General features: G+C 39.6%; 1 protein-coding gene across 22 annotated transcripts in view; it reads right to left on the bottom strand.

Moving 5' to 3' along the window:
* Positions 1–24,823, bottom strand: part of EPB41L3 (erythrocyte membrane protein band 4.1 like 3) — a 240,023-nt gene that overhangs the window by 86,049 nt on the left and 129,151 nt on the right. For all 22 annotated transcript variants that reach the window (XM_089677963.1, XM_089677977.1, XM_089678074.1 and 19 more), the window contains exons 6-8: positions 21,743–21,818; positions 14,743–14,961; positions 10,226–10,313 (exon numbers count right to left, since the gene is read on the bottom strand). In XM_089677963.1, coding sequence (XP_089534089.1) covers positions 10,226–10,313; positions 14,743–14,961; positions 21,743–21,818 — 383 coding nt within the window. The remainder of the gene's footprint in view (positions 1–10,225; positions 10,314–14,742; positions 14,962–21,742; positions 21,819–24,823) is intronic.

The raw sequence follows: 24,823 nt of genomic DNA, 5'->3' as shown, positions 1-24,823 counted from the left end.
ATCCTGTAGCCTGCCTGTGTACACGCACACAGATACACAGACAGTCTGCAGGAATGTGGCATTACACCCATCTGCTGATCATGGATGCAATGCTCTACAGGTCTCTCACACACAAAAAAAAATTATAATAAATACATATTTTTGTACCTGCAAAAAAAATGTGCATTTATTATTTTTTTTGTAAAAGTGAACTTATCCTTTAACCCAAACTACCCATTTTGGTTGCTTCCAAACGATTACTTGATTTAAATACTACTAGATTTTATGGGGTAAGTAACAATCATTTTGTTTACCTAAACCACTAATTTGTTTCTATTTTTTTAATTAATTAATTTTTTAAAACTGCTTTAGCGCCGCCCCATAGCAGACATACCGCTACAGGGTGGCAGCTGTGCACAAAAATCACACACATATATATATATATATATATATATATATATATATATACATCCAGTGATTGCTGAACATCTCCAATGGGGGGGAGGAACTGTTTGTAAACAAAACAGTTCTCTCCCCTGTCAGCTCTTGCACACTGCTTTGCATGGCTGTGCACAACACAGCCACGCAAAGCAGTGTACTTACAGTGAAGCACTAACACAGCACACTTCGTAAAACGGCGCACAGGTAACCCTTTAATCGCCCCACATGTTAACTCCTTCCTGCCCAGTGCCATCAGTACCGTGTCAGTGCTTTTTATTAGCACTGATCACTGTATTGGTGTCACTGGGGATGTCAGTGACACCAAGTCAGTTCCCCCCAGTGTCAGAATGTCTGCTGCACAAGTCGCTGATCGCCGCTATTACAAGTAAAAATAAAAAAAAAAAAGCCCAGTATATTTACCGCCCATTTGTAAATGCTATAACTTTCACGTAAACCAATTAATTTACACGTATTGGGATTTTCTTTAGCAAAGACATGTAGCAGAATACATTCTGGCCTAAATTTATGAATAAATAAATTTTTTTTTTATTTTTTACTGGACATGTTTAATTGCAAAAAGGCAAAAATATTGTTTTTTTTCCAAAATTGTCGGTCTTTTCTTTTATAACGCAAAAAATAAAAAACACACAGGTGATCAGATAACACCGAAAGAAAGCTCTATTCATAGGGAAAAAAAGGACATAAATTTAATTTGGGTGCAGCGTTGAATGACTGTACAACTGTCAGTTAAAGAAACACAGTGCCGTAACGCACAAAATGGCCTGGTCAGGAAGGGGGGTAAGTCCTCAGGAGGGAAAGTGCTTAAACTAGCAGCCCACAATAAAAAAAGCAGCCTTAATACTTACCTCCAGAGGGCAGTGACTACTATGTTTACTGTGCTGAAAAGCTACAGCTGCCAAACATTCTTTTGCAATCTTCATGCTTGTGTTGGATGTTTAGTCCCCCGCTGTGTTTCCTTCTGCTGGCCCCTACATCATAACTGTGACCTCTACGTCTTACCGCACGCCAAAGAGGTAAGTATGAATGATCTATTTTTTTTTTATAGTCCCTTTAAAGGAGTTGATTTCATTGCACACACTTATATCCACTCAAACTGGCACATTGTACACCCAATCAAAAACAATTGTGCACTAACAATATAAACACAAATTACCAACTTGCAGAGCTACAGTCTTATAATTTACATGAAAATCTTCTGCCAAAAAAAAACAAAAAAACTGACAGCCAAAAAAGCTGACATTTGTAGAAAAACTATTTTCTTTCTCTCATCAGCCTATTTTCTGCTTATTTAAAAGCAAATTTTGAATGATTACAATAATAAAATAAAGCAAGGACTATTTAATTAATTAACAAGGGATTCAACACTTGCTTATTTTGATTGCAATAGACACAAAATAGTCATCTCTGAATAATAACCCTCCTTCATACAGCACTAGCTGCACATCTAAACAGTGCAGTTAGCTTTCCCTGCATTGAAAGATGTATTGCATCCTGGCTCACATAATAAATGTCAGGGAAATAGAGTTTAAAATGTATTTTCCACCACAAAATACATGTGACTTCTAAACATATTACACACTACTTCTACAACCAGGCGATGGAGAGATTAATATTCCCTTGATTGTGGCTCACTAATGTATAAGAATTTTAAAGTTTATTTTCCACCACAAAATACATGTGACTTCTAAACATTATACATTAATATGCCCTTGATTGTGGCTCACTAATGTATCAGAATGTCTAAAAGACCTGGTTAAGTGACCATACAAGAACATAAGTATGGTTTTACCTTAACTTACCTAATGATATAGGAATGTCATTGTAAATTAACCATATGGCCAAGCCCACTAATTTCTTTTCAAGGAATGCATGTTATTATCTTTAAAAGCTAATGTTGCTTACAATTGGTCAAATGATACCAACTAGTCCTGTATATACAACAGGTAAAACTTGTAAGTGAGTCTTGTCTCAGAGCTTCATTATGCATGCATCTGGTGTGATCATTGTGCCACACTGCAAAGCCAGGGGACTCTTTAGTAAAGAAAGCATCTATAGCTAAATACTCTTGTTACATTTTACAATATTATTACATTTGTTATCTTTATCTCTGTCAGTCATTAATTGTTATACCTACAAGTGTTTAAGTGATCTCAAAAAACCCTAAAACTTAAACTATCACAAAAACATGATAAAACACCAGGGCTGTCCAATTGGTAGCCTCTGGGCCTTCTTTTGTAGTCTACAAGGTCCCAATTACAGACTATGCTACATGGCAGTGGGTAAAGGAAGACTCTGCATTTCAGCACCTGACACTCAAATGAAGCCAGCACAAGGTGTTTAACCCTAAGGATTATCGATACTTTGTGTGGAACACATCAAGGTTTCTTCTTGGATGTCTGTTCATCTGTGCATGTCTGCACATCTTCACAATAAGTCTTATGGTCAAGCAGAACAAATGCGAGAATTAAGTGGTTTCATTTTACTAGGATTTTCTTGACCAATGAAGGGGTATTTAGTATTTACTACCACTGACACCTTTGAAAGGGGGTATATATTGCTGCCACTGACACCCCTAATGATGGGGTGAGGGTCATTATTTTTGTCTCTGACACTTCCTGGAAACTTGAACAGCAGTGTCTGTGGCAGCACTTTGCTTCCATAGATACTGGGGTCTGAGAGAAATATACAAAAGCAGTATGCAGGGAAGAAGAAAGGCATCCAAGGATGGAACTTCCAAGGAGGGTGCTGTCCCTGCTTTATGCATGTCTTTTCCCTTTTTTTAAATACAATATGTTAGGCACTTACCTGAAATTTGTGAATTAAAAACTGACAAAGTTAATTTAGATGCAGCCCTTGTGGATACAAATGTGGCCATTGAGTCCTTCCATTGCTCTACATCCTGGATCACAATTTAAACATGGCCAGATTTGTGTGCATAATGTTGAACCTCATCCAAAGCCTTCTTTCTTACTTTTATAGTGGTTTCCATTGAGCAGCATTATACACAGAACTCTAAATGTAGTTTGTATTGTCCAGAATAACTTTGTAATGTGCTTATCTAGGGACACTTCAGGGACAAATTGGGCCAAAAGTGCATTAACATACAATGCTGAACTCAAACCTTGATATACACTGCTCATAAGAATTAAAGGAACACTTTGAAAACACATCATATCAGTATAGATATCCAGCATGATATTTTTCCCCATTGAGATCTAGACTGGGTAATGTGTTAGGAACGTAAGGATGCCCCATCGTTTGTTGGAGATGAAAATTATCAACCTACAGAGGACTGAATTCCAAGACACCCCGAAAATCAAAGTGAAAAAATTATGCAGCAGGCTAGTCCATTTTGCTGAAATTTCATTGCAGCAGCTCAAAATGGTACTTTATTGTTTGACCCCCCACATACTTGTATGCATGCCTGACAATGTCAGGGGCATGCTCCTAAAGAGAGAACGGATGGTGTCCTGGAGTATTTCCTAAAAGACCTGGACCAGGGCAACACGGAGCTCCTGGCTAGTCTGAGGTGCAACCTAGTGGCGTCGAATGGAACGAAACATGATATCCCAGAGATGTTCTATTGAATTTAGGTCAGGTGAGCGTGGGAGCCATTCAATGGTATCAATTCCTTCATCCTCCAGGAACTGCCTGTATACTCTCAGCACATGAGGCCGGGCATTGCCATGCACCAGGAGGAATCCAGGACCCACTGCACCAGCGTAGGGTCTAACAATGGGTCCAAGGATTTCCTCCCCGATACCGAATGGCGGTCAGGGTGCCATTGTCTAGCCTGTAGAGGTCTGTACGTCCCTCCATGGATATGCCTACCCAGTTCATCACTGACCCACCACCAAAACGTTCATGCTGAACAATGTCACAGGCAGCATAACATTCTCCACGGCTCCTCCAGACCCCTTTGCATCTGTCACTTGTGCTCAGGGTGAACCTGCTTTCATCTGTTAAAAGCACAGGGCACCAATGGCTGACCTGCCAATTCTGGTGTTTAATGGCAAATGCCAATCGAGCTCTATGGTGCCGGGCAGTGAGCACAGGGCCCATTAGAGGACGTTGGTCCCTCAGGCCACCCTCATGAAGTCTGTTTCCAATTGTTTGGTCAGAGACATTCACACCAGTGGCCTGCTGGAGGTCATTTTGTAGGGCTCTGGCCGTGCTCATCATGTTCCTCCTTGTACAAAGGAGCAGATACCAGTCTTGCTGATGGCTTAAGGACCTTATACGGCCCTGTCCACCTAGAGCAACTGCCTGTCTACTGGAATGTCCTTCATGCTCTTGACTCTTGTGCTAGAAGTCACAGCAAACCTTCTGGCAATGGCACGTATTGATGTGCCATCCTGGAGGAGTTGGACTGCCTGTGCAACCTCTGTAGGGTCCAGGTATTGCCTCATGCTACCAGCAGTGACACTTACCCTAGCCAAATGCAAAACTAGTGAAAAATTAGTTAGAAAAGATGAGTAGGGAAAAATGTCAGTGGCCTCCACCTGTAAAATCATTCCTGTTTTGGGGGTTGTCTCAATGTTGCTCATCTAGTGCACCTGTTAATTTCATTAACAGCAAAGCAGCTGAACCTGATTAACAACCCTCTCTGCTACCTAACTGACCAGCACAATATCCCAAGAGTTTAATTGACTTGATGCTATACTCTGATTAAACAGTGTTCCTTTAATTTTTATGAGCAGTGTATTTAACCATTAATTTGGACAAACACTGTACATATCTAGCTTACAACTGATAAAGAAGATTTGCCAGGTTAATTATGGTAAAACCAACACCTCTCCCCATAAACATAAAAGGGGAGAGCCAAGTAGGCTTTTTCTCTTCAATTTTGGCATTTTCAGAGAAGAGCATGTAAAAAGGTAAGCAGTAAATTCTAAAGATATTTATTTTAAGTTCTGCTGTGTGAATGGGAACACATCAAAAATATAAAGTGGGTTTTGCCACTAAGGTGGAAATGCACTTCAAGGTTTATATTACTACTATCTGTATCCCCAATGGGAAAAGTGGGGAAAAAAAATCTTAGTGTAACCACCAGAATAGGTGGTGAACTAAATTTTGCAAAGATGATAAATATTCATCCAATGGTGATGCATATTACAATGAAAATGGTCTAAAGTGTGATTTCCCTTTACTTTAGAAGGATTTACTCTTTCTTCCTGCTATTTCTAAAGGAAAGGAGGTGAAGATAAATCTTCAAAATTGGGACCCAGTCTAGTAAAAATCTGACAAAGAACCTATCCCTTCCCCACTCTATTCAAAATTAGAAACCCTCAGGTATTAGGATCTCTAAAACAGGAAAAAATACAATCTGAACTTTGATCCTCAAGTTGCCAAAGGGTGCATAAACATTATATATTTAAACAAAGAATACACGGACTATATATCTAAAAAAAAAAAAAGAAAAGGAAAAAGGTGCAAAAAGGGTACACATGCAGAATTTAGCCCTTCTGACCAATCTACCAATTTCTGACAGTTCTTCAGATAAAAGGAGGTCTTTGCTCATTCTAGTCAGTTCCACTGTTTACTTATGTACACATCATCTCATATAGTCTGTACTCTGTCCATAATCCCTAAAAATAAAGCAGGCAGAGAACAGGCAAAAAAGGCTGACTTCTGTGCAGATAAACAGCACTGGCTGGTCAGTATGAGAGACACACAGGGGTAGATTTACCAAATTTGGTGCATTCAGAATCTGGTGCAGCTGTACATGGTAGCCAATCAGCTTCTAATTTCAGCATGCTCAATTAGGATTTGGCAATAAAACTTGGAAGCTGATTGGTTTCTGTGCAGAGTTGTACAAGATTTTGTACTCTGCAGTTTTAGTAAATAACCCTCATAATGTCATTTCATATGCTCAATGACAGTATGAATATTGTTTTCATGGCAGAAGGGACTTGATCCCAAAAAGCAAGGGCCCAGTTGTAGCTGTAACCTCAGAGATAACTGCTAGTATCCCATTATAAAGAATGTAAAAAGAATCATGAATAGCAATATGAAGTAGTTATTATAGGTTCCTCATGGATAATAAATATTTTGGGTAGTTTAGTATCAGTTGCAATTGCTTTTTCTATACAGCATTATCTGATGGATTCAGTTTCGGTCATAAGTAGTCTTTTTTAAATGAAAAGTAAATGCGAACTTTATTATTACCAGTTATTTGGGATTCTACCATAAAGAATTAATGATGCAGTCTCAAGGAGTACAAGACGACATGGGGCTACTTAATGAAATTGGAGGAGAAGCGGCTTAGCCCTAAACTGTAGGTGTTTTTCCACTGTCAGAGCAGTAGGGATGTGGAACACACTTACACAATCAGTAGTGTCAGCGGGAAGTATTGGGAGTGTCAAAAACTCTTAGATGGGCATCTTAGAGAACACAATATACAGGGATATGGGATATGATTTTTGACATGAACACAAACACAACCACACAGGTTGAACTGGATGGAATAGTGTCTTTATTCAACCTTACCAACTATGTAACTATGTATACCACTAACCAAAAGTCGTGCTGTAGGTGGTTACAAATACTATTAAGGAATGCTTGAACCCAATTTGTGACTCTTACCCTTACTGACTTTAGCCTGGAAACCTCCACAAGCCTCACTGTTGTATTTGTAAAGATTTGCCATTACACTCATACGGATCCAATTTTCTGTATCGAGCATAATTGGAAACTCCCCCACACGAGTAACCACATTCAGAGTACCAGGACAGTGTAACGGCTTCCTGTATACACATTTCATGGAATCACAATAGCAGGTCTAGTAAAGACTTTCCAACCAATCAGAAAAGACTGCACTTGTTCACTGTGGAAAAGGATTAGTTTATTTTAATTATTATCCCCATGCTCTTAATGGGAAGAAGATTCATCCTTATTTCATAATCTATACCCTACAGCGAAAGTAATAAAAACCATTAGCAGGAAATCAAGAAGCATTAAAATGTAAAATGTGTATCCAGGAATACAACCTGCCGAACTGTTACAATAAGGAATTTCATTTTGCCGGTCTGAGAATGAAAACTCCTGAACTGACACTTAGCGGTAATATTTTCTAGGTTTCCTATCTTGCCGTGTCAAAGCAATTTTAGATTCCTGTCAGCTCTGCTTAGTTTACTAAAGCCAATCTGCAAGAGTCAATGATAGATCCGAGGGCTTAAAAACTGGAAATCATTTAGAAGACAAATACATGTATCCACTCTTGCTGGTCTGTTAGGGAAGCCTTTTTGGTTTACATATGCTTTCATTTCCTGAGATCAGATACCCTGACACACTTAAAGTGACATATGTGGGAATGTCTTTACATCTGCATGTTAGGTGCATCATACTGGAGGGGCCAGATTTCTGCAAAGCCAATATCAGCTGTGGTCTGGGGTGGCACAGCTGCCAGGAACAGCACACAGCTACCCCATACATCATGTGGCCCAGTCCAGAGCACATTTACAATAACACAAATGGCAATGCAAAAAACAAACAAAAAAAAACAGTGGCGATAGGGTCACTTCCAAAGCCACCATTGTTCAGGATATGCGCTACAGTCAACCCTCTAGTTGCATTAGCTCATATTCACTGAATGCCACTTCCCTATGCCATGTATACTGGGTGTTTTGCAAATGTAGCACCCTTCCAGTTAGCCAGGGGGAGCCCTAGCTTCAATTGTTAGGCAGGGGCTGAGTAGCAGCCTAGGTGAAAAAGTCAGAGGGAGGTTAAATTTGAGTCAGAGCTGAGAGGCTCTGCAGACCAGCCCTCTGGAATTTACCCCTGCTTTAGAACTTTACAGAAAGGTCAAGAAGCAGTGGGTGGATCTGAGGAGTGGCTGGGACCTTGGAAGAAGGAAATCTCAAGACTTCACCACACACCCCTGAGAAAGGACCACCTGTGAGACAGGGAAAGAGCGTTCCAGCTAGAAGGCCTGGTAGCAGCTATCAACCCACCAGCAGCACAGGAAAAGGACTGAGTGAGTAAACCTGCACACTCTGGGCCAGATAGGGGAAGAAGGCACTCTAGTGTGAAAATGGATTAGGCTGCCACCCAGGACTGTTTCACGATATACATGGCAGACACTGGAACCCCTGTTTAGGGATTCCTCCAGGCAGACAATAATGGAGTATCTAGGGTCTGGGGTGGTACCACAGGAGATGCTGGCTAGCTCTCCAAAACAGACTGTTTGCTGTGACCACTTGTACATAGTTCAGGAAATTGTCCTCAGTTTCTCAGTTCCATTGGGCATCCCATACACCCCTTACCCTATCCAAGTTCCAAGCTGTGTAGTAAGGTAGGGGAAAGCTTCAGACAATAAGGGAATGTCAGATTTATCTGTCATAATGACGGGGCATTCAGCGATGACAGTAGGAGTGTTCTAAATACACCTTCACGGGTTTATGCACATTATACCTTTATCCAATTTTTTCCAGTTACGGACAGTCTCTCTTTAATTTTCTTAACTGATCTGGTAACTTTAGGGCCTTGAATCATGTTTTAAGTCTTTATCATCAATTGCTTAGTATGCTTGCAGAACATTAACAATCACAACATATATCTCCCTGAAACACAAGGCACAAAGGGATAATGACAAAACTAATCAGAATTCATTTTGTTAAATCAAGCCAGTGCAATATGAATTTTGGCTGGTTGCCATGGGTACTGTATACCCATAGCACTTTTTTATTTTTACTGCACAGGAACATAAACTTATTATATATAACGTTCATTATATGTAACTTATTATATATATATATATATATATATATATATATATATATATATATATATATATATATATATATATATATATATAACTTTTTAAAGACTTGCATCCGAAACCAATAAAAGACAGAAAACAATTTGGTAACCAGGTGGCAAAATCTGGGTACAAATAGATATAAGACAAGACTGAATACCCATCAGCAAGTGCAGACATTACTAAAAGACAAAATACGTTACCGTAAGAATTTAGGCATGGAATCGAATATTCCATCTCCTGACACAACACTTCTGATTATGTTATGAGAAACAATACACCCCACAAGCATTAACAATCAGGACCATATCACTCATTGTATCCATCTTGTTAATAAAGAATACATCCGAATCCCCTGAAGACGTCTGTCAGTTGAAACATGTTGGGCGTGGCTTGCATGTATGAGGTCATTGCATAGTTATGTTGGTGCGTGCAATTGCCAGCCGAGCTTAACGCTCTACATGCCGAAGCCATCAGCTTGCCACAATGCTTTTATGTAAGCAAAGTTTTTTTTATTTGTGTATTTTTATACGTGAATGGGAATTTAATTTTTAATAAAGAAGTCGTCTTTGAGAGTACTTCACCATGGATGCACTTTTGTTTTTTATCTGCTAATGCCATCTGTGATTGCAGTCACCGATCTGCTGTGGTGGAGCTGGGTGCATATAACATATATGCTAAGCGCATTATTACCATTTATAATTTTATGGTCCATCTGGTCTGGTAAGAGGTCCTTTCGTATTGTGGTGAAGTCTTAAATACTATTTGGCACATCATTCAGCACTAAAGTGGCAGAAATCACAACTGGCACTTTTACATTGTGGACTGGATTTCCTTTGGAGAAAAGGGATTTCAACTGGAACAATTGTTTTGGGATGATTCTTTGCATGGACACTTTTTGTATTTTTTATGATCTTGCTGTGTCATATGAATCATTGGTCACACATTTTTCACATAAGTGTATGTTGATTATGTATTGATTCTAACGCTGCTTTTTGTTTTAAATATTCATGTTAATGTTATCACCTTAGCATGATGTAGATCTACGCCATACATTGACAATTTTTTGGCATTTTCCAAGAAGTGCATTTCAGCTTCAGCAGGAGTCATTCCTCTGTAGACAAAAAAAATAGATAACATTTTATAGACAAATATGGTTTCTGCAGTGAAAGAAGTATGAAATGAAAATAATACATTAACAGCTCTATGCTTCAGAGCAAGGTTTTCAGATAAGAAAACAATATCTAGAATTTGTCAATCACATAAAATTAGACCAAAATGTTCTTGAGCATGTTCCTGCCTACATTAGCGTGAAAGTATATTTTCAGGAAGATAAATGGATTATGTTCTTTTCAATGTAAACTTAGTCCACTACTTGGGCTACAGAAAGGACAAAACAGAACCTAAATAATTAAAATGTCAATACCACTTAATAAATAGATAAAAATATTAAAGTGGAATTGAACCCAAAAGCAAACATTTGTATATTGCAGCTTAATAATTGTTAGATAAGATAGCTGCATTAGTTTTCTTTTTCAGGCTTTCTTTCTATCATTGTCACCTGGTGTTCTGGCCAGTGAGTCTGTTGTTTTTCAAAAGAAAAGGCTGTGTTGTTTAGTCAGACCATTCAAAGACACAGGAGAACAATCTTCTGCTGACCAGTTCTTTAGCCAACTTCATATCTACAAAGCACGCAAATTTCCTCATCCAGGCATTGCACATGCAATCTGATGATCATGAGTGCAATGCATTACAGGCGGAAATGTATAAAAATAATAAATGCACCAGAATACAGTGCATACAATACAAATGTATCAGAATACAATTATCAGTGCATCTGGCTATAGCCGGTGGCACTGATTGATCAGGAAAAACCCAACAGGCTAGTATAGAAGTCACCAGGTAGATCGACTTTTGTACAACCAAGGTGCCCATACACAGATCGAAATTGGTTTGGCCCCTGCTGGAGCAGATGGATTTCAATTTACATATGGCCAGGCTTAACTTCTAGGAAGAGGCAATGGAACAAAAGTCCCAGCTTTAGAAGTAGAGGGTAAACAGAGCTCAAAATGACTGGAAAGCAGGCACCATTTCACTCTGCAATGTAGCCAAAAATCCTTCAAAATCATTCACATGCTTCCAGCTTTTAAGTACACTCATTACAAAAAAGGCTTTGTATGTGAGGAAGGCAAATTTACATTTACAAATACTGCAGAGCTTTTTTCATCTCTCCTCCCAGGGTGAGAAGAATGTGGCAATCCTAAAGCTGGTTAGTATTAGCCTTCTTATCCTAGAATAACGAAGTCACCCTGTGCCACTGAAGTGATGTTGTGGTGATCCTAAACTGAGGCTTGGGTCACAGACCACTTCCCAAAGTAAGGCTGAAACACCAGAAGATACAGCCACCAGGAAAACACCACAGGCCAATCAGGTCCCCAGAGGGGAAATGAGGAGGACAGGGCTCACAAGCCAAAGTCTTCAGAGCTGTTCTCTGACAAGAACAGAAAATCCCAGCAGACCTGCATCAAGAGGGGGGCTGCTAACCCAACAGCCATCTGGTCAAAACAACATTATGCTGCTCCTGGATGGTGACAAACCATTAAAACATGGGGCTGAGGGGGTTGAAGGGGTCTTTCATGGTTATGCATGTGTTTTCTGTAAAGAGAGGAACCAATAATCTCTTTCAGTCTGCTGTCTTTAAAGATTATTGATGAAAACCTTTGTTTGGAAATCCTATTGAAAAATTGCAGTTCAATTCCTGGTTTGTGAGGGTACCTAGGCATTCCTGGGTCTACAGCCTCATACAGTGAAGGAAATAGGTATTTGCATCCTTTGTTAGACATGCATTTCTTTTTAAATTTTTGTTGCTATTCTGTCTCTCAGTGTTACAATACACCTACCATTCGATTTTTAGACTGATCATTTCTTTGTGAGTGGTCAAACATTCAAAATCAGGGGATGAAATACTTCTTTACTTCACTGTAGCTTTATATCTGCAGCGTGTCAAAACACTGGCTAAAACAAAACAAATCATCTATGGCCAGATTTAAACGAAAAAAATTCAAACAGATTCCTCCATCCATTAAAATGAAGCGGATGCAGGATCCCCTCAGGCACTATGTATTCAGATAGTTGGACTTGCCACTGTCAAAATGCAGTGGTCAGAAAAAAGCTTTCCACTATGTCTCTTCAACGGAAGACAATCAACTTCTTTCAAGCAGGAATGGCCAAACAGTGACCAAATTGTTGCCGGTCCCTGCTAAACCAGTAGAAATTCAGAATGTCTATGGCCAGCCTAAGGTGCTGATATCTCAGACCGCTTGACTTAAGAGATTTGGAAATGGCATTACTGTACTGCTCATTGTTCTCCTTCCTGGGGGACTATCCGGAGGACAAATACTGAATCATTTGTTTTGTTACAGTGTAAGAAACTTTTTTGTGCTTCTCCTTTCAGATAATTTTGCATGAACGGTCGTGATTGGCTCTTGAAAGCTGTGTACTAACAATCAGATTATTGGACGATTGCTTTGAAAGTGGTAATTTCCATACGATTTTCTCATTGCATGTAATAGGCATAAAATGTTAATGTTTAAAAGTCACATCAAATAGTCACGCAAAGCCAACCTTCACATTGGTTTCAGTTCACGTGAGACCTTGGGGAAAATATCTTAGTAATACATGTAATTTGCGATACTGTAGCCTAATGAATCAGGGCCTTTAAAAACAAATACATATATACAGTATAATTTGTCATAATGGTAATTTAAACAAAGCCAGAAAATCCACATTATGTGGCGTTCCTGGAAACAAAGCACATGAAAACCCAAATCTAGAGTCAGTTAAAAGACTTTTGTAATTCAATAAGCCACTTTACTTCAAAATATACAGTTTTCCAAAGGGAATTTCTCTAGCAAACAAAAGAAGCTATATTTTTAGCTGCTTATAGATCTAGAGTTGTTTGTCTTCTAATCAAAAAATCAATTAAGTTGCTTATTTTACATTCTACAGCATTGTGATCACAAAAAAGAAAGAAATTAAGAGTAAACTGAGGCTGCATAGCTTGTACATCAAGCCAAAATCTGCTTTTCTGTGGCTTCTATTCTTCTCTGCCATCTTTCATCTTCATTACAAGACTGTTTTACCAACTCAAGTTAACACATTCTCAGCAAACAAGACGAATTTAAGCATGGTTTGTAACAAAAAGGTCATGTAAGGGCTAACAAGAGAGCGATAAACAGTGCTTTGAAGCATCAACTTTATCAAAGAGGTTTTTTTTTTCTGGCATTGGAAAATCTCTGTGACCAATCTTCAGCCAAAGGCATTGTGGAAAATAAAGCAAGCCTCATTAGTCAGGGAGAGGGCTGCATAGCTACCCCCCCCCCCAATATATAGCAGCTTTCCAGCCATTATAAGTGGTGTTTTTCCTTGTTCCCCTTTATTTTCACCTGGTATTCCTGCCAGTAACAAACTTCCTGCCCTTGGGTAAGAGCGCTCACTCACTGCATTGTATTTATGGAGCATCAGTGTTGTCACCCTAAGGCTGCTCTCCCGACTATTACATTGGGAGAAGAGGTTGTATAGTGCATAGAAGATAGTTTGAAAAGCTAACAGAATTGTCTCAGATTTTAATTCAAAGCACAGGATGTTACAAGGACACTCAATACCTATTAGGATCAGAATTCTGCACTTGCGGAAAATGTACTTAGCCTGGAAAAAGAGGAAACAAATGCTGCCACCACCACATCCAAGGGATAATAAAGTTGCAATATATAATCATTTTTGTTTAGGGATTCTTTAAAGTGTTACTAAACCCATGACCCTGCATTCACTATATCTGGTCTTCTACACAAAACATGGAAATGCAATTATTTTAGTAAATATAAACTGAAAAATACCTTTTCTCATCAGCAGTATATAGCAGGCTTGTGACTTCTATCAGTGTCCAAGCACTGGTTAATCTTGTATACTGTCCTATGAGGCTGCATGACCCAGACCCTCTGTCTGGACAGTGCTGATTGGCCCTGTGCTGATCGCATGCACCCTCCCATAATAAAAAAACAAAAAACTCTTTAGCAGTACACCCTAAACAGAGCATGTGCAGACTTGCCACTGCTGGTCTGTACTATCAGCAGATGGATTGGGGACAGTACAAGAAGGGGGGATCAGAGAAGACAGGATCAAAGCCTTTTTACACAATGCTGAGGATTAGCCCCTTAGGTTCCACAGGGAGTATAACAAGCATGTTTTACTGCATATACAGACTGATTTTACTGTTGTGGGTTTAGTAACTCTTTAAGATTCAAGCAAGTCCTGGCTGACATCTAATTTTGTGTGAGAGATCTGCCCATCCAAGGTCACCCATTATGAAGGTGATCTAGGGTCAAAATGTGATTATTATCGATGATTAAACTCAATGTAATTTTCAACAGTTTGTAATATTTTAGTTAGAGTGGCACAAAATGAGAATATGAATTACAAGAATAATAATAATAATAATGATGATACAGTTATTGAAAGAGGTACCAAATTCATATTTATCTCACCTATAACTTTTGTGCAGCTCAACTACTTTGTCCTCTAGTTCCTTTGTTTGGTTTGGTGCAAACCGGAATTCACTGACATAGTCGCTGCCATATTCATCAGGGTCATAGTCACCCAGTTCTGATTGTACAGTGTAGGATCCCAAGAGAGCCAATGTAACAAAGGAACAAGGGAGACGCCCTGATATAATGTCATCTCGTAGCTGCAAGCAGAGGTAATACCTATAGGAATACAAGTACATGGTAAACCAGAAAGAGGAATACACACACACACACACATATATTCAAAGTATTCTGAATAGAAGTTTGTTTAGGAATAGGAAAGATATGCTTTGCACCACATAGCAGCTAATCAGAAGTCAGTCATTTTACATTGTTAGTCACTGGTTTGAAGTTACAGCTCATTATTGACATTTGCAGCATGTTATTACTGTTTAAATTATTTCAAAGGAGTTATCATACAGGAAATAACCAACCTTGACTTTATTTTATCAAAACATTTACATAAAAAGCACTCCAGTCTAATGTAACAAATATGGTTTTAAAAGGATTTACTGTTGAAATTTACATATAGTAAGTGTACATGGTCTTAAGACCATTAGACCAACAAAAATTTGATACCCATTTCTTGCAGTTACACACAGAGATACAGCACAAAGTAAGCTATTCCAGCAAAATGGATTGTAGTTTGTCAAAAATGATACAAAAACAATGGATTCTATATGGCAACTGCTTAAAGTGATTATAAATGCATTTATTAAATAAAATAAAGCGGTTTATACTTACATGCTCTATGCAATGGAATTGCACAGAGCTCCACCAAACTACCTTTTCTTGGGTCTCCTCATGCTTCTGGCTCCTCCTCTCCAGCAAGTGCCCCGATAGGAAGCAGCTTCCCTATGGGTGCACTCATATGGACTCACTCCCGAATCCCATGTCTATAGACACAGACAGTAGGGCTCGCCTACCCAGTCACTGGCTTTGATTGACAACAGCAAGAGCCAATGGCTCCCACTGCCTCAGCAAAGCCTTTGAGACCAAGAAGCGAGGGGAGAGAGACACTACACACAGAACAAATGAGGTCTCAGGTAAGGACGGGGGTGGGGATAGTACTACCCAAACATCTTTTACCTTAATGGAAGGAATGCATCAAGGTAAATATTTAGGCTTTATAACCACTTTCTTTTTCTGTTAAATCCCAATATGCTGGACAAATGATTAAAGCTATTAAAGCAAATACTGTCTAAATACAAGAGACATACTGTATGTGTGCTTACTCAAATCTTGGTGCACTTTGTGTATTTTTTTCTAGATCTTTGCAGTAATTCAGTGCAAAACATTTCTGTAGTGCAGGAGCTTCCTGTAATCAAGACCAGACAATGCTTCTCTCTCCTTTTATAGGCCACTGGTCTTGTATCCACCCCTCCTGTAGTTTTCTGCAGACAGCTTGTAGCGGGTGAGGCCTGCTGGGTCCCTCCCAGAGCTTCTTCTTTCTGCACAGACTTTGTACAGCACAGTGATGATGTTACCATTACCTATAATGGCCTCCCAGTCTTAGTCCGTAGGGTTCAATATTGAGTTGGTCTACCCTTTGCAGCTATAACAGCTTCATCTCTTCTGGGAAGGCTGTCCACAGGGTTTAGGAGAGTGTCTATGGGAATGTTTGATCATTCTTCCAGAAGCGCATTTGTGGGATCAGGCACTGATGGTCTACCACTTCGTGGCTGAGTTGCTGTTGTTTCCAGTTGCTTCCACTATGTTATAATACTACTAACAGTTGACTGTAGAATATTTAGTAGCAAGGAAATTTAACGGATGGACTTATTGCATAGGTGGAAACCTATCACGGCACCACGCTTGAATTCACTGAGTTCCTGAGAGGGACCCGTTCTTTCACAAGTGTTTGTAGAAACACGCCTGTGGCAATGGAGCTGATTGGAACACCTGAAACCAATGATTTGGAGGGGTGTCCCAATACTTTTGGCTATATAGTGTATATTTGAAGGAAAGTTTCTGTGCCCTGAGTTCGGCTTAAAAATAAACACAGGAACAGGATTAGATGCTTGACCTGTCTTTAGCAACCTAGAGCCACCTTAGCAATAGAAGTTGAAGTAGGATTAGTTGCTATGGGTTACAATGCATCTTTTGCATACATTATAGTAAGTATTTTATCTATACCAAAAAGCTGTTTTTCTAATCTCAACTATTACAAAAAACATTTCATAATCACATAATATCATATAATGGGATAAAGACATACATTTAATGGTTAATATGACCTTTATATTCTAGCAAATAATATTAACTCATGTCATGTCTTCAGTGCACATAAAATAGAAATTCATGCCTCTTAGACTATAATATAATGAAAATAATTAAGTCAGCCAAGATACATTTTTTTGCATAGTACATATAATCATTGGTTAAAAAGTCATTTGTCGTCATTGTCTGGATTTGCAAAATTAATCCATTAAGCAAAGCCAAAGATAATTAATGCATTATAAACAACAAAAGCTGAATTAGAAAGGATGAGCAGGAAAGGCTAATATAATGATGACAAGTATTAGTACTGGTACTCTTATTTTTAAAAAAGATACTCAAACTGTTTGGTAACCGATCTTGAATCATTTAAGCATTGCCAGCTTTTAACGTTTTATTTTTTTTTTCTGAAAAGTGCCATTTAATGGATAAATACAATTTGTGTGCTGTATTTTCCACTAGTCAATCGATTCCTCCATTAAAGTATCAGTTTACAATCTGGCAATAAAAGAGAGCAAACTAGCCAGACTTGGACAATTAAGATAAAAGTTGGGACTAGAAATTAGCCTGGGCTCCTCCAAACTCATCTGTATCCACACATTAAAACTGCACTTTTTTTACTCCAATCAGCTGTGGGCTGGGTCATTTCCTGAAACAAAAGCAAAAGAAGGCGCGCTGGCTTAATGCATTATCATAAGACCTTACAGTACATTAGTAAGACAAATCCAATCCATTCCAATGTACTCACAAAGGTACAGGATAAAGTTCATGTATAACAATCCAGTCCGACGCTGTAAATATGTCCATCCACTGGGATGCAGCTTACGCTTTTCAATATCAGTCAATATATGACAGGACAAAGTATGCCCCCAATACAAAGTTCCCACCCCTAAAAGGGGGAGGGGTTATGTTGAAAGAATCCACTCGATATGTATTAAAGTGGAACTTCACTCAACATTGATTATTTGTAATCATCATGCCGCTAGCATTAATAAATAGATAAGTATATCATATTTATTAATTTTAAAATTTTTCTTTTACATTTCTTCAGTTACTTCCTGGTTTCTTGCCTAGGCAAAGGATGTCATACATCTCTGGAGTCTTCAGGAGAGGAGGAGGAGTTTTCTCAGCTAAGCACACTCTCCTGCATGATACTAAGGGTAGATTGATTCCAGGAAGTAAATGCTACTTGAATCATTTGCCCTTACATAAGATGGCCAAGGCCAGAAATGCTAGGGGGTGTTTTTCAAAGTGATTTCTAAACAAAATAAAGCATGGAAACATTGATGGATGAGGGAGTTGGATTTGAATATGAAAAATATAATAAACCGTGTTTTTGTTTTGTGATGCTCAGATGCAGTGAAGAACCGCTCTAACCTCAGCAGGGACACTAACATCAACTAAATGGATTAAACGAACAGAGATGCAAAGAGGGAAAGTGGGCTCTTTGTACCATTATATATTGACTGCATTGTGGGGTTTTGGTCAGCTCTGATGGAGAGGGCACTGCCCTTGAAACACATAAGCTATCAGTGGATGGATGCTAATACTGCATTGGGACTGGATTGTGATACATGCACCTTATCCTGTACTTTTGTGAGTACATTGGAATTTGATATACTAATAAAAGGTCTTATGATAATGCATTAGGCTGCTGCGCCTTCTTATTTTGCTTTTGTTTCAGTTTGGTTTTCCCCCATCTGAAGTAGAGGCAAGGCCCTCTGTGGCGACTGTCTCTTTTCTTTTTCCACACAAGAGAAAAGAGGAGCAGTTTTTGGGCTACTATTTGGACTTATGGTATTAGGGTCTCTCCACCTATAGCGCTGACAAGTGTGTAATATTTGGGTTATTTCCTGCTCCACAGCACATGTAAACAAAAGGGGATGGATGCTGGTAGTGTCACTTCTCTTTTATGGACACATACCCATATGGAAAGATGTCTGCATAAGCTCACTAACATCACCAGCATCCCTCCCTTTTGTTTACATATGATGTGGGATGGGGAATTAGCTGGGCCACAGCTAATTGGAAAAGGAAAAAAAAAAAGAACAATTTTAATTTTCAGATAGATAAGGGTTTGGAGGATGACTGATGTCATCTCTAATTGGGACCCCCATACAGCTCTTCCCCGAGTACATTAAAAAAAACAAACAAAGTTGAATTAATTGGCCAGTCATTTGGCCTGCCTGGAGTCAGGAAACACATTGCAAGGCATACAAGAGCTAAAATGAACTTGAAAAAAAACATTTTAAATCTGAACTGCAGGGAAGGAAAAATGCTCCCTTGCAACAGGGCTGATCCCGCTCTGCAGAAGGTAACTATGCATTTAGGTCTAAAGGGCAGAAAACCAACCTTCCATTCCAGCAGGCTCCTTTAGGGTGTCAGACTAGTCCTCGCAGCCACTTTGCCCTTATGTTCTGGCAAGTGCTGGTCCTCTGTCAAAAAGTCCAATATAGAGCCCATAATCCTGTATTACACATGAGAACTCTGAGGTACAGTCCGCTGCCAGAGCATACTGTATAGAGTAGAAGAGAGCACCAGCTACCAGGGGAGCAGAGAACTGGAAAGTAAAACTGCTTTTTGCAGCACAATGGATCAATGGTTAGCACTTCTGCATGGCAGTACTAAGGTCGTTGGTTCGAATCCCAACCACGGCTCCACCTGCCTGGAGTTTTCATGTTCTCCCTGTGCCTGTGTGAGTTTCCACGGGGTACTCCGGTTTCCGCCCACACTCCAAAGACATGCTGGTAGGTTAATTGGTTTCTGTCTAAATTGACCATAGTATGTATATGAGTCATGGACCTTAGACTGTACACCCCTTGAGGGTTAGGGACTTGTGAATGTAATATATATATATATATATATATATATATATATATATATATACATACATACACACACACATATGTATACATACATACATATACGTGCGCGCGTAAAAGTGCTGCATAAATGGGCGGCACTATTATTATTATTTCAGGTACTTCTGTCAATTTACGCAGCGCTTTACATACATATATTGTACATTCACATCAGTCCCTAACCCTCAAGGGGCGTACAATCTAAAGTCCCTAACTCACATTCATACATGCACGTACTAGGGACAATTTGGACAGGAGCCAGTTAACCTACCAGCATGTCTTTGGAGAGTGGGAGGAAACCGGAGTACCCGGAGGAAACCCACGTAGTCACAGGGGGAACATGCAAACTCCAGGCAAGTGGTGCCAGGGTTGGGATTCGAACCAGCGACCCTAGTACTGCCACTATACAAGTACCTCAAATAAATCCCCTAGACCTAAATGAGCATTTAAACCTTGAAGTGCTGGAGCCCAATTCCATTTCCTTCCCTTGAAAATGGCCTTTAAACAATTTTCTTGAAAACATATATTGTATAAAGTCTCATTTAAACATTCAACAGTAAAAAAACTGTATTAACCACTTGCCGACCGCGCATAGCCGAAAGACGGCTTCACCGTGGCCGGCCAGTTCTGAGTGGACGTCATATGACGTCCTCCCAGAACGCGCTCTCCTGCGCGCCCCAGGGGGTGCGCACCCGGCGATCTCCGTGATCGCTGTGTCCTACGGACACAGCTGATCACGTGATGTGGTGAAAGGCCGATCCCACCGGCCTTTTACCACGTGATCAGCGGTGTCCAATGACACGCTGATCACAGGAAAATGCAAGTGCCGGTTCTCGGCTGCACTTTCCTCACGCTGTCAGATCGTGAGGAAAGTACTGCCGAGAACCGGCAGTTGTCAGAGCGGGGATCGGCACCGATCATCAGGGCACTGATGATCGGTGCCCTGATGATCGGTGCCCAGCAGTGACCCCCGCAAGTTCCGATCAGCAGTGCGCCCACTAGCCCCGCCCACCCATTCCCAGCAGTGCCCCCACCTGTGCCCAGCAGTGCCCCCACCTGTGCCCAGCAGTGCACCCACCTGTGCCACTCTGCATTGCCACCTACCTGTGCCCAGAAGTGCCACCTACATGTGCCCAGCAGTGCCACCCACCTGTGCCCACCCACCTGTGCCCACCAGTGCCACCCACCTGTGCCCACCCACCAGTGCTGTCCACCAGTGCCACCCACCAGTGCAGCCCAGCAGTGCTGCCAGTCAGTGCCACCAGTCAGTGCCCAGGGGTTGTGCCAGTCAGTGCCGCCAGTCAGTGCCCAGAAGTGATGCCAGTCAGTGCCGCCTATCAGTACCCATCATCAGTGTCGCCTATCAGTGCCGCCTATCAGTGCTGCATATCAGTGCCGCCTATCCGTGACCCCTAATTAGTGCTGTCTATCAGTACCGCCTATCCGTGCCACCTCATTAGTACTGCCTATCAGTGCCCTTTAGTGCTGCCTATCAGTGCCCATCAGTGCCGCCTATCAGTGCCCATCAGTGCCGCCTCATCAACGCAAATCAGTGAAGGAGAAAAAATACCTGTTTGAAAAATTTTATAAAAGAAACAAATAAACTTTTTTTTTTTTTTCACATTTTTTGCACTTTTTTTAATTTATAGCGCAAAAATTAAAGCGCCCAGTGGCGATTAAATACCACCAAAAGAAAGCTCTATTTGTGAGAAAAAAATGATCAAAATTTCATATGGGTACAATGTTGCATGACCGCGCAATTGTCAATCAAAGTGCGGCAGCGCTGAAAGCTGAAAATTGGCCTGGTAAGGAAGGGGGTATAAGTGCCCGGTAGGCAAGTGGTTAAATAAACACGAAATACTATGTTTGCTGGCTTGAAATACCTGGTTATATCTTCTGAAAGCTGAGAGGGGTCAGGTGGATAGAATTTAACATTAAAGGAAAACTGCCAAGATCCATCTGCAAAACAAACAAAAAAAAAATACACAAAATTAAAGGAACCTTGCACTTTTTATAAAACTATAAAAGCCTGACACTGACTATTTAACAAGTCTTGTGACCATTTTACTGTCAGTGACAGAAGAAACAAAAGACACGGATGTCAGTAGACACGAGATTTCAGCAAGTATTAGCTCATTTGAGACCCAGCATGTTGCAAAATTACTTTCATCAGGACTGCAGCAGGAATACGCTGGAAGATGCAAGGTCATTATGTTGTACAGAGAAGCAGAAAAATCCAGATCTGAGTAAAAATAAAAGTGATGGGCGAGAATGCTGCTGGGAAGGATGCAGAGTGTGTAAGTTATTCAGGCAGATTTCAGCTACAGATCTAACACAAAAAAAAAGAAAAAAGTGCTGCAGTGGAATTATAACTGTGCCAATGCAGAGAGATAGGACAAAAGAGCAATGCATTATGGTGACACTCTTCAAACAGCATATATCATGAGAGAAGTAATAAATACAATGACCCAGATTTACTAAGGGAACTCATCATATTCACTATCAAATTGAATTTCCACTTACCTTAGTGAATGTGGTGAAACAGTGAAAATTCCTTTTGCAAAGAATGTTCTTTGCAAAAAAAAAAACAAACAAACAAAAAAAACACCATACACAACAGGATATTTGTTCATGCATTTTATGATTTACGTAAACACATCTATTCTGCATTCATTAACTGTGGCTGCTTTCACATTGGTGCCAGTGCTTACCACCCTCTGAAAAGCAATCCATAATATAGCAACGATTGGCATGTGTTCAGGAGGCAATTTTGCCACCTCTTAAGAATCTGCTTTTATTCCAACACCAAAAGGGTATTCTGTAGTAGAATAAAAAACGTACCGCAACTGCTAGCCAATTATTTGGCTCTTAGTTGCGGTGCGCTCCCAGTGATCTCATTGAGTGTGTTGATAGGCTGTGTACCTATTAAATTCTGCAGTTAAAAATGCAGCGGTCATGAAGCCAAGCAGCGTGTCTGGGTCATGTGCACAGCCCTGTCAGTCTGTAATGTTAGTCTTTAAGTGGACAGCTAGGTAAAGGGCTGTAAGACAGCAGCTCAGCCACCTATGTTTACTTCCTCTTGGCTGCCTGTGTGACAGAGACCCAAGTGAAATTTCACATTTCAAAGAAAAAATTGTGCTTGGAGAATCAGATATAGCTTTGCTTGGTTTTAATCATCCAATCATGTGCAAACAATCCTACTTTTAATTTGCATATTAGGAAGGGATTATGCTCTCCTTTAATAAATCCACCCATAATATATGAATACAAACAAATAAACGCAAATGCATCTGATTACTGAGAGTGAACTATCTACTCCAACCGATTGCTGAGAGTCTGCATATTACTGTTGGCGCTATATACAACCTGTATAATAATAATAATAATAATAATAATAATAATAATAATAATAATATTAGTGGACTAGACTTGAGGATAGGTGTGAAGAGTGCTTACATATTTTCCTATAGACTCCAGCACTCACACATGTGCACTGCATTACCCTTCCCTAATCTATTCAAAATTACTTTTATATTCATCCTTTCAATGTCTTTGCTGATATACAAATAAATATGGCTTTAATGAAAATGCTAATGCTAAAAACAATGATACATAAAGCACAGGCGCCTACAGCAACCAGTCCAAACTCATTTCTACAACTGATCTTACTCTCACTTTTATTACTGCTCTCTCCTTGGCTGACTAAGCCTAATAATCTTCATGTTCTAATGAACTGTTCTGATTAGCCTGCAATTCTATACACTTCCTTGTCTAATGGACTTTCTATTTTCTACTGTAACTACAGATATCAATACTCATTCAAACTTTAAAATATACAATTGATCAGGCAGGGATTTCATGCCCAAAATTTGCACAAAATACAACGTCTTTTTTTTTGCAGCTAAATATGTCAGGAAATGTTTTATGGTCCTTTTCCTGAAGATATAATAATTATAAATAAAAACTCAAGCGCTTACTATAGTGAATACAAACATATAAATAAATACGTTTGATAAGTGAAATACAAATGCTGTAGCCGCTAGTGCACACAACCCATGTCTCAGTGGGCTAAATGATAAAATAATATAAGTGAAAAAATGCTGCGCTACATATACAAAAATACAAAAGTCCTACAGAATAACTAAAAACCAAAAACACAGACCAGTGAAAAAAACAGAAAAAAAAGAGATGCGACTCAAATGAATAATTAGAAAATTGCTGAATAATTATTAAACAAAGTCCAATCAATTAAATGTTCTTCTGTGAACCTCCCTTGAGATAATGACCACCGTGTGCAACTGTCACAGAACTCCAGTGCAAAACATCCTCCACCAAAAATCTGCTCACCTCCAGCAGTGTGACCTCACATTTTACAATGTTTTGGTCTAACTGCACTTCTTTTGGTCCCAAATATACGGACTCTGTAGATCAACTTGCTGAATAATGGCTCCCAGGATGCCCCCTCCAGATAACCGCCTAAATTCCGTATTCCGTAATCTTTTTTGGTAAAAACTTGAAAACAGAGTTTTTATTTCTCTGTACTTCTCAGCTCGTGCCTCGCACCCCAACCAATGCAGACACGTGGGCCGGACGGGAAGTGGTTAATAATTATTCAACAATTTTCTAATTATTATTCGTTTGAGTCACAATCTCTGTTTTTTTATTTTTCTGTTTATTTCACTGGTTTGTGTTTTTGGTTTTTAGTTATTCTATAGGAATTTTGTATATTTACACAGCATTTTTTCACTTATATTATTTCATGAAGATATAATGTTGTAAATTTGATGATTAAGCCCAAATACAGGCAAACGGTTAGCGCCTCTAAGGATTTTATTATAGCCTGTGTTGATATTTCCCTCTGCTCAGGACAGGAAGTCATGGGAGGCGTCTCCTATAAGGACTCCATCAACTTCTGAATCCCCCCTCCAAATTCTTACCAATTCTGGTGAGGTCGTCAGAAGGAC

This window comes from Staurois parvus, unplaced genomic scaffold (assembly GCF_062004578.1).
Source record: "Staurois parvus isolate SC_StPar_1 unplaced genomic scaffold, SC_StPar_1.0 ptg000015l, whole genome shotgun sequence".
Lineage (NCBI taxonomy): Eukaryota > Metazoa > Chordata > Amphibia > Anura > Ranidae > Staurois > Staurois parvus.
The sequence above is the reverse complement of the archived record's forward strand: the minus strand, read 5'-3'. Positions and strand labels throughout refer to the sequence as shown.